General features: G+C 33.3%; 2 protein-coding genes across 2 annotated transcripts; one reads left to right on the forward strand and one right to left on the reverse strand.

Annotated features, from left to right (window-relative positions):
• Positions 1–6379, reverse strand: rempA (intraflagellar transport protein rempA). Its single transcript, XM_088205573.1, has 10 exons — positions 5852–6379; positions 4943–5522; positions 4227–4876; positions 2444–4169; positions 2184–2383; positions 1168–1353; positions 857–1096; positions 720–792; positions 554–646; positions 1–374 (listed from the first exon to the last, which is right to left on the reverse strand). The coding sequence occupies exons 1-10, from the start codon at positions 5996–5998 to the stop codon at positions 124–126; spliced, it is 4146 nt and encodes a 1381-aa protein (XP_088061699.1). The 5' UTR covers positions 5999–6379; the 3' UTR covers positions 1–123.
• Positions 6380–7696: 1317 nt separating this feature from the next.
• On the forward strand, positions 7697–10757 carry LOC148237471 (uncharacterized). Its single transcript, XM_088205577.1, has 6 exons — positions 7697–7848; positions 7916–7962; positions 8031–8103; positions 8175–8248; positions 8327–8351; positions 9019–10757. The coding sequence occupies exons 1-6, from the start codon at positions 7821–7823 to the stop codon at positions 10638–10640; spliced, it is 1869 nt and encodes a 622-aa protein (XP_088061703.1). The 5' UTR covers positions 7697–7820; the 3' UTR covers positions 10641–10757.
• The last annotated feature ends 549 nt before the right edge of the window (positions 10758–11306 follow it).

Raw genomic sequence — 11306 nt, forward strand, 5'->3', positions numbered from 1 at the left:
TATATATAAAATTTCTAATGGTCAATTAGATCATATGGCAAATCAAACATCGAGATCAAATAATGGTATTCAACTTCACAATAAAATAATATACATTCTTCTAATTTAATTTATTTATAAAATTTAAAACGCTGCTAATTCTTCCGGTAAGTACTCGGGAACTTCTTGATCGGACGAAGGCTCATCGTCTTCCCTTAAACTGCCCAAAGCTTCGGCCCGTTTTTCTAACTGTCTCGCTTGATCGGCGAATTCTTTAGCATCCAAACTATTGCCAGCAGCTGAAGCCTTTGATGACATCATACGCAACAGATGATACGGTCTAACTGGACCTTTGTCATCACTTTCTTCCAATAATTGTTTAGCTTCTATTATAGCTAAAAAATAATGTAAATACATTAAAAAAAATCCTTATAAAAAAAAAGAAAGAAATTGACATTGAAGAATAAAACAACTTGATAAGATAACTACCTCTCGGAATTAAATGGTTATTGTAAGAGATATGATGGATCACAACCCTCAGAGATTAGTAAAATGGCGAAAAAGAGATACATACCATTTTTATAATCACCACGATTGAAGTTCTTTTCAATATTGAGAAACTGTTGCACTTGATCCGATTGACATTGCAAAACGGTTATATCAGTTGCTGCAATAAATATAAATTATTTAATACATCTTCAGTAAATTGTACTACGTATTATATATACACATTAACAAACCAGCTAAAGGATCACCAGATCGTGATAAACATCTCAAAGCTTCCGATAACGCCCCTGCTGCTTTTTCATAGTTCTAATACAAAAAAACATATTTATTATAACTAAACTTGAATTCTCCAAAAATATATTTAATTCACCTGATAATCGTCAATTTCTTGCTGAGCACAAGCGGAATAAAAAGCCGCCAGTGGCCGTGGAGCCCTAGCTTTTGTATAAAATGAAACAATGTGTCGTAAAAGATCCGGTCTCGCTCGCCAATCGGCCGCTTGTAAAGCTCGAGCTGCCATCAAATAAACAGAACGATCTCGGGATACAGTTGCAAAGAAAACCATTTTGTCTGCATCACCAGATTTCACCAACCACCTCATAGCGGCAACCTAAATCAATAGTATGTGAACAAACAATACCTTGATCAGCGTCTCATACTTAATCTTAGCGTATTTTTTACCTTATCGCCGGCTTGTGTTAGTTTCTTGGCGGCCAAGTGATAATGTCCACGTTGACCTAAAGAATTGGCAAGACGTTGAAGCACGTCTGAGCGACCTTCATATTGTTTGGACGGGCTCAAGTGTTCAGCTAATTCTTCTGTTATTTCAACGTTGTACTCATCAACCAAATCCAGAGCCTCATTATACTGAAATAAAATGATATCTTATTTACATATGTACAGCACAAAGTAATAGTAAAAATAAAAGTAAATTTCGATAATTGTTTTGGACTAATAATGCCAAAGCAAAGGAATTTGTTATTGTGGATTTGGAATAGCAACATTCGAGAGTATAACTGTAGCGAGATTTACATCATCATAAACCAATTCTGATATAATTCATATTTATTAGAAAAAGAGGACAATTAAAATAACAGAGAAATCACTGCGCCCTTTTTTATGATAGGGATGACTGGCGAAGTGAAAACAAAAGCAGGTATTGCTTACACGAAATTCTTTCTACCACTTGTATATTTTTGTTACATTCAGACATATTTTTACCCAAATAGTCCACGGATATGCTTCTAAACATTGGTAAATATTAGCAATAAATAATTCTCAGTAATTATATTTAAATAAAATACGTATTTGAAAAAAATGAGCAAAATGTACGTTTTTTTAAAAGAAAACCTCTTTTCATTGGAAAATAATGCAATGTTATTTTTTCTGTTACCAATTAAAGATAGGTTGTACTAGACGATATAATTAAAATATGTTGACGGATGTTTTTTTAAAGCAAATTTATTATTCCGGTATTATTGCAATCCTTGGTGTTAACTGCAACGCGGAATGCATTGATTATGAAAGTATTAAGCACTATAATATTTAAAAATGAAAATGTGTTGATTTCCTGATTCCGATTATTAGCTAACAATTTACCCTTCTTTTAGCATGACAATAAATAACTCACTCAAGAAATGAATGTTTCTTACATGATCAATTTCATGACTCACAAGCAAAACAGAAAGGATAATTACCAATTGTGCAACAGCCAGGATCTTGACAGCTTGTGAAGGTTGATCAGCAGAAAGCAAAGGAGAAACTAAGCGCTGAGCTAAAGAAGGTGAACAACTATTCGATCCAGCTAAAGCGACTGATTCTGCTACTCTAGCTAAAGCTTCTGCTCCTGTATCGCCTTCAGCAGACAGCGCAACCTCCACTGCTTTATGTAACTTGCCTTAAAACACACAATATTTATTTGTTTTGAATGAAATAACATATTATGTTAACTATTTACCAGCTTGATGATAGAGATGAGCGGCTGCCGGCGCTCGTCCAGCTCTTTCCAGCGCCGCTGCTGCCAGTAACGTATGGCTATTTCCACCGTTCGGTGCCACGCTAGATCCAGCTCTCATAACTTGATCCCACAACTGTGCCTCCGTTGCACACCTAACCGCAGCAGAATAAGCTCCAGCTTTCATATAATACTTGATAGCTTCCTCTATTTGATCAGGCTGCAATTCAAAATATCGAGCTATATAATAAGCGGCCGCTTTATTGTCAACCAATAATTGGGCTTCTTTGACTCGGTCGGTATGACAGAGCAATCGAGCTCGAGCTCCTAGATCATCAGCGGCCGAGTAAGCCTCCAAAGCCGTGTCCAAATCCCCTTGACTTTCTAAATAATGCGCCCACCAAAGTTTCAATTCTTGCTTTTGTGAACTCTCCACTCTTTTCTTAAGAGCGTCGATTTGTCCGGAATGCAGTAGCATTCTCGGTACGTGCGGTACATCAACATCGGCTTTTTCAAAATGCGATATAGCCGAATCTATTTCTCCAGTTTCGCGTTTTAGGCAAGCTAATCTGTAATGTGTGTTTTTAACAAGCAATGCCGCTTCTCCTTCCACTGGAGTCTTTAAAATTTTCTCTAAACCGCCTCTCGTAGCTGCCGTCATTCTTGAGAGCAAATCAAATCGACCGTCTTCTTCAAATAACGATCTAGCTTCGTCTAACATGCCTAAGTGAATCGCTAAAATACCCGTTCTTGATATATCACTCAATTTCGGATCTTCCATAGCCATGTGCAACGCTAGAGCGCCTTTAATGTTGTTCATCTTCGCTAAACACACGGATGCGACGTCAAGTCGCTTTCTTAGAACGCAAGCACGTGCTAATCCTTGCCAAACGTTTTCACCAGCTTTCGTATGTCCGATGGCTATAACAGCTTGTTCCATCTGCCCCATTGTCATGTGATACAAATATTCTAATAAATACCCACGAATTGATGCATCACATTCCTCAGAACCGACAAACTCGTTCATAATATTTTTAACTAAAGATCCATCTTTCATCGTGACAATATATGGCGTACTCAGCGTACATAGGTTGTATTCTATATCGTCGGATTCAACACCTTGCCAGTTTTTGTATTCAATCAAACCGCCCGAATGAGCGAATAAGCATTTGATAGTCTCGTTCATGTTCGATCTTATATGGCAAGCGACCAAACGAGGATCCACAGAGTCCCAACATACCGTGATGGGTACACAAATCTCACCCGTTGCATTTTCAAGAACTATGCTGTTCAGAGTATCATTTGCTGCGTCCCAAACGTACAGTTTGGGTTCCGGTATAAGATTTGCAGTAGCAATCGCGAGGCATACTAATCGACCGGAACAATTTACTGAAGCGTACATAATTTCTCCGAAATCATCAAACAACTGGTAGCAATTTCTCGGATTAAACTGAGGCCGAAACCCTTTCTTTGTTATCTCGACAATTTTTATACAACCGTCCATAGTTGCAATCGCTAAATAAGACTCCGTTCTAGATATACCTATGGGTTCGCCTTCATCATCGATGACCGGTAAAGGACCTAATGTTAAACCCGTCACTGTTTTCGCCTCAATTTGACTTCCGACAATGCCCACCAGAGTTTCTTCGTACATTAGCAAAGTATCAGTCGTCCAATTGAATTTATAAATCGGTAGAAAATTAAACGTGTCTTTACTTTGCTTGAACACCTGAAAATAACATAGTTTTAATTTAGCCTTAATTTCTCAATCTACTGATTCACTTACTTGAACTTGTTTTCCATCAGCGACAGCGATAAACGTCTCATTCAAACACATTGCCTTTATGCAAATATCGGTAGTTACGTTAGTAATCAAACCTTTCGAACCTTTTAGAAACATATTATTTGGGCCTTTTTGTATCCCCCAAACTCGATCGGTATAACCCCAACAAATAGGTTGCTCTCTAAGTATAGAAACGCTAGTTATACTATTAACGGCGAGCAATGGCCTCAATCCAGATTCCGTGCCCCAACAAATTTGCTTAACGCTTCCCTTAACGGAACATATATTGATCGTCTTCCATTCTCCATTATGATCTTTATGCCATATGAAAACCCTTCCTTGATTGGTCCCGCAACAAAGGTTTGCATTAAAATTATTATAGCTCATACATGTGAACATTTCAGAATTATGCTTAGGCGATAGTTCATCATAAGGCAATGTAAAATTATCATTAGTCTCACTGTCCCAAATCCTAACTGTGGTTTCTCCGGATAATATAGCAACTGACGAACCACCGGCGCTGCAAATCCCAAGACCAATTCTTGTAGTCATTTTAACATGCATTTTAGCATCCAAAGCTCCTTTTTTCAATGACATAGTAAATCGTGTTAAATTAAGCGTACCTCCGTTTTCCCAGCCAATAATCAACCAACCTAAAAATTAATTTTATTATAAGCTAACAACATCATGTAAAATATTTTAAATTAAAGAAGTTATACCTGTAACAGTTGTTTGCATATATTGCACATTACCGGTCGAAGACAATACTTCAGAACAAGTACCGGCTTCATCTATAAAAAGAATGTTTCCGTTCTGTTGAGCTGCATACAATGCTAGATTATCTCCAGTGGCGCCCGCTATTCTAGGAGCAGTACGAGGCCTCCACGAAGCCAATACGTCAAGAGCATTTTCATCTCCAGCGATAGCGGCTTTAGCTAAACCTCTGACGATACCCTCGTTGACGCCGATTCCAAACGGACAGAACTCTACATGTGTCAACGGTTCATCTAATGTGAGATGATATGCCATCAAAAGACCGGATGAAGTAGACCTCCAACCAGTAACGGCACTCGCAGCGTCCGATACAATCAATCGGCCACCTCCGATGCTCCATTTTAACAGTAATGATGGAGCACTGTGCGGAGCAGATAGAGCCTGCCAACCGTTTCCGTGTCTCCAGATTTGAAGATCGCCATTCTCCCAACCGACGGCTAGTAGTATTCTTTGCGGATGCCATGATAATGCACTCGCCTGTTGACCGACTTGTGGCGATTCCTTATTATCGTCGATTAAATTACCCTAAAAGGACATTCTCATAAAAAACATATGAACTATGAAAATATCAAAGGAGGGCATTAAAAATAAAAAAGGTCACTTCGTTAATATTTATTCGGGGAGGATAAAGAAAGACAGATTGCTGCGGAAGCTAAAAAAATCATTTGTTATTTTTATTCGGTCATTTAGGAAATTTTTGCTTGAGGACAAATTTCTGAGAGAGCTAAAAAATATCATTTGGTATAAAGGAGGACAATCCTTCTCAAAGGAGGACGTCTGACCACCTTAACATAGTGCATAAAAAGATTAAAACAGTTGAGTTTATCAAATTTCTATTAATATACTTCACTTACATTTCCTTCAAATATTGAAACTATACCTCCTTGATTTTGGCTATAAGAAGCTATAGCCAATAAAGATTCGGTAGAATGCCACTCTAGCAAGGTGCTGATAACGCCAACTTCATTAAAGTTCACTTTATTATCAAAATATAAAGTCATCTCGTTGATGTTGGGTATTTTACTTGTACTTTATCATCATTGATTATAAAGTGATCGCCATAGCAACGGTTTGTAAGCAAAACTTTGAAGTTTCTATATTGGCAATAACATCATAGAATATGACCATGTAGAAAAATCATACAATTGTATTTTAACTAATGTACCCAGCTAGTGTTACTTGTTTGTGTCCCTTTTGTGCGACCTCATGGATATGCTTACCAAATACTATATTTAATAAAATAATTTTTTAAAAATACCACAATAAAATTAAACCTCTGGATGTTAGTGATGATAGAAGCACAGGCACTACCCCCAATAATATATAAAACACAATAATATAGTAGCGTAATTTCAAATAAAGTTACAAATAATTTCAATATGCAGTTTGACATTTTGCTTCTTCTAAATTACAAGTAAATTTAAAAGTATATCATATATGTACATCATACAAAGTAACTAGACTACATATACTGCAAAATAAAATCCTTTGTAATTTTTAATATTAACGTTACACTTTTTAGAACTATATATTATTAAGCGACTAAGGAATCTTTACATTATTAAATCTTAATAAATTTATTTCTCGGTAAAAATATTGATAACTTCAAAAAAGGGTTCTACATAAAAACTTTTTGAATCACTACACAATTAACGTATGCTGAAATTAAAAACGCCTATTATTTCCGAAACATGGACTGCCATAAGAAAACATACGGTCGATCATATGCATCTTAATGAGTTATAGTTTTCTTTTTGTGTATTTTCTTAAATTATTGCGACGAAGACAAACGATAAGGAATGATTAATAGAAGTACCACATTCTAGTTGTTCTGCCCTTATTTCTTTAACACAAATGGTACCAAAAGTCCCGCAAAATTGAAAATAGAGTTTTGGTGGAGTGCGAGGCCCGCATTATTTTTGCTTGTAGAAATATATATTTACTGGTGAAAATGTACTTTGCCTTCAAAATATAACTTCACTAAAACGTTTAACATTCGTATATCGCGTGTAAATAAATAACGACTAATGTGTAAATATATATATAATACTAGTACATATGGAAAAGTTGAAGTCATGTCATTTTAATAGCACCTGCCAGATAAATTAAAGTTTCTCAGAAATGTATTTCGATATAATTTCACCAAAAAGAACATTCTTTAAAAAATATTTTTGGGATAGATTCAAGACTTTTTAGATTTTCTTTGAGAGATAACCCGAAAATTTCCGGTTTAGAATCAGGGACGAAATTTCATCTTTTCCATTGTAAATCTTATCCATTGCAACTAAATTTCAATGGACCAAACTCCCGCGCGCCCCTATACGCAGGGTCCGCTCATGAGCGAATTAAAAAGTGCAAAAACTTATAACCCATCCTATATTTAGCACTACACCAATTATCCAGCTAAATTTTTAACAATACTCTAAATGTAATAGTATTGAACATGAATACGATTAGAGTAATTATTTCAATTGGCACATTTAAATGCGAGAATGTGTTGATTCACAAAATTATATCTTTACACGGCAAAAATATTATGTAACTACTAATAATAATAAAAATATTAAAAACTTTAATAATACTTAAAGCATAAAAATGATTTGTTATTGGCTGCATGAGATAAATATTTTATATATTTGAGTAAAACTAGTACAAAATCGATATTATTTATTTATAAATTATTTTTGAATATTTTTAAATTCTTTATCGTTTTAATACATTTCAATTTTATGTAATAGCACTATGACATGGTATAATTATATAGTGTCAAGGCCAAAATGTTGCTAATGTGATCAGTGAAAGTTTGACAGATCGGATGGAACGATGTCGTTTCTACATTTTATTAAAACTGGTATGTGTTATATTATATAATCTTCATTGAACTATAATTTGATAAACATATTTTGTATTTTTAATAGAAACAGACATCGAACACAAAGATAACTTACTTGAAGATATAGTCGAGGTAAGCCAACTAACTAATCTATGATTGATGCATAGATAATAAATAAATAAAATAATTTTATATCTTAGTACAAATATATCAAGGAAGAGAAAAGCAGCGACAAAAGTAACATCCATCAAACCCACGACTTTTTAGAAATAGGTAAAAATAGATCTACATATTTAAAAATTGTATAAAATTTATATCAAATTATAATTAATGTATTTTTGCAGAACCGCACGATGTTAAAAACATACTTGAGTCAAATATTAATAATATTTACGTTCCATCTTACCAAGATTTAAACGTTAGTATGAAATTATAAAAAGTGTAATATTGTTATTGTAAAATGATTTATTTATATCTAAGTGTCTTTGTTTTTTAGCGGAGAGAAGATATAAAGAATTCAGGTAAAAAACATAACATAAATAAAATATAATTATTTCTTGATATTATAGATATCACATTTAAATTAGTCCATTTAATTAAATCACTGATTAACTGCTTAATATCCTTGAACAAGACCGTCTCACGCACAGAATGCATTTAGATTCTCACTTGCCAGTACGACACGTTTATACATTTAAGCGTGCGAATTTTTACTAACATGAGTGCCAATTGTTTATATTTAAACATTGTAATACACTCACTATTTTATTTTATTCACTGTGAAATTTGCACGCTGTTGTTAATAGACACTTTCTTTTGTTGAACAATTGTCGGGGAGAGTTCAGTATAAATTGTCTAAGGAAATAGCAAAGTTAGCAAACCTAAAGTGACAGTGGATTATAATTTTACAATGGGATGTATTAATATGTATTTACAATGGGATATTTCCAATTATCTAGTAGTGAGAGAATTGGGAAAAGTACTACAAAAAAATGTTTTTTCACCTAATGATACTAAAACTGGTGATTCTATACCTGCTTATGTAGGTATCATCACAGAAGAGCATCTGTTAGGAACTAAAAATAACACGTTTAATTTCGACATATTAGATAGTAACTTGAGACACACTGTGTTACATAAATGTTTTATATACCAATATTATTTATTTTAAATAATAACTCTTTTCAGGCGATGGCGAACTATCGAGTATAGAACAACCTGCAAATACGATTAAAAGTGATCAAGATGAAAATAAGAAATATATATGTGCACATTGTCATAAGTCATTCGTTCAGAAGAGAATCCTTATAAGGCATCTTGATTTGCATTCAGCTTTATTTAAAGACACATCATTCAAACAAACTCATTCCGAACATTTAAATATTCATAAAGATTTTACATCTAATTTAACTTTAAATATTAAACAGAAGTTAACACAGCGTTCACATACACACACTAATTTAATCGAATTTGAATGTGATAAGTGCGGTAAAGTGTTTAAAACTAGAGATGGCCTTCGAAATCATTTGATAATTCACGTTGATACACTAGCATTTGAATGTAATACGTGTGGTAAAGCATTCAAACATCGAAAGGCGATTGTACAACATTTCAAAACTCATGACAATTCACTTCAATTTGAATGTAATAAATGTGGTAAAGTATTTTATTCTAAAATTAATCTTTCAAATCACATAAAAATACATTCCAATTCATTTGAATTTGAATGTAATATGTGTGGAAAATTGTTTCGTAGCAAAAATAACCTTACTGCTCATTTTAAAATTCATGCCGATTATAGCTTCAAATGTTCTAAATGTGTTAAAGCGTTTAAAACATCAACTCGTCTTAAAGAACATTTAAAAACTCATTCAAATTCACGTGAATTATTTGAATGTGATAAATGTGGTAAAATATTTATAACTAAGACTAGCATCAAATATCATTTGAAATTATATGAAGTTAATAAAGACTTGAACTGTAACATGTGTGGTAAAGCATTTAAATCGAAACAGAATCTAGTGCGGCATTTGAGACGTCACACAAGCTCACTTAATTTGAAATGTAATATATGTGATAAAACATACAAATCAAGAGATACCTATGTAGTGCATATGAAAAATCATGAACCTGGACACTTAATATGCAACGAATGTGGTAAAAAGTACAAAATGAAAAATGAACTTGCCAAACATATGCAAAATCATTTTAATTCAAAGCGCTTCAAATGTAAACAATGCAATAAATCGTTAAGCTCAAAAGCAAACCTTGAATATCATACGTTAACTCATTATAGATTAGGACCAATTGAATGCAACCTATGTAATAAATCGTTAAGAACAAAATCAAACCTTGAATTACATATGTTAACTCATAAATTAGAACCCACTAAATGTAACATATGTGGAAAATCGCTTAAAACAAAATCAAGCCTTAAAAGACATATGAAAAATCATTATATGCTCTTTGAATGTATCGAATGTGGTGAAAAATACGAATCAAAAAAATCTTTTGTAGTGCATATGAGAATTCATAGTGCAAGACGCTTTAAATGTAATGAATGCGGTAAAGCGTTCAGATATAAATATGAAATTTCAAGACATGTTCAAACTCATTCTGATTTAAAACGCTTTAAATGTAACAAATGTGATAAATCGTTAAAAACACAATTAAACCTTAGAGCACATATGTCCACGCATTATACTGCGAGACCCTTTGAATGTAAACAATGTGGTAAAAGATTTAAGTTAGAAGTATATCTCAAAAGACACACAAAACTATTCCATGTCAATTTAAAACTTGTATTATAATCCATAAGTTTTAGATTTATGTATTATATGAATTGAATACTAACGTGTATATTTTTATGTACAATTTTATTTTATTACTGTATTACTTTTATAAAAATAATAAAACATGTTTATTTATAATATTGGAGTTATTATTACAATACTATGGTTATTCTATAGTCTATTTATTTTCAAGAGTCAGTGCGCAAGAACATTGTTTAACGCGTAATCAAAATGTGCTCTTAAATTTCTGCCTTGTGCTTGGTCGTTCTCAATGAAACGATTGATCTTACGGCGAACGACCAATCACAGGGCAGAAATTTAAAAGCATGTTATGATTACGCGTTAAACAATGTTCTTGCGCACTGACTCTTGAAAATAAATAGACTATAGGTATATATTGTATGAAACGAAAATATGTTGCTCTCTAAATATCGCAGACGATAATAAAAGTCAGTGGGGCGTTTACGTGCACACGTGCATACGCATTTCTGAGAATGCACGGCTATCATCTTCATTCGGTGACGTAATATTTTTAGTCTGCTAAACGATGGTTGATAATCGTTTATTAAAATCAGTCTAAATCAGACATTCGTTACAGAAGTTATGTATTTTCTATCATAATAATAATTGTGTAAATTTAAACATTAATCAAACTCATTAGGGCATTTAAAGTTTTAAAATACT

The sequence above is a fragment of the Plectrocnemia conspersa genome, unplaced genomic scaffold, assembly GCF_051122295.1.
Source record: "Plectrocnemia conspersa isolate PC_06_02 unplaced genomic scaffold, ASM5112229v1 ptg000002l, whole genome shotgun sequence".
NCBI lineage: Eukaryota > Metazoa > Arthropoda > Insecta > Trichoptera > Polycentropodidae > Plectrocnemia > Plectrocnemia conspersa.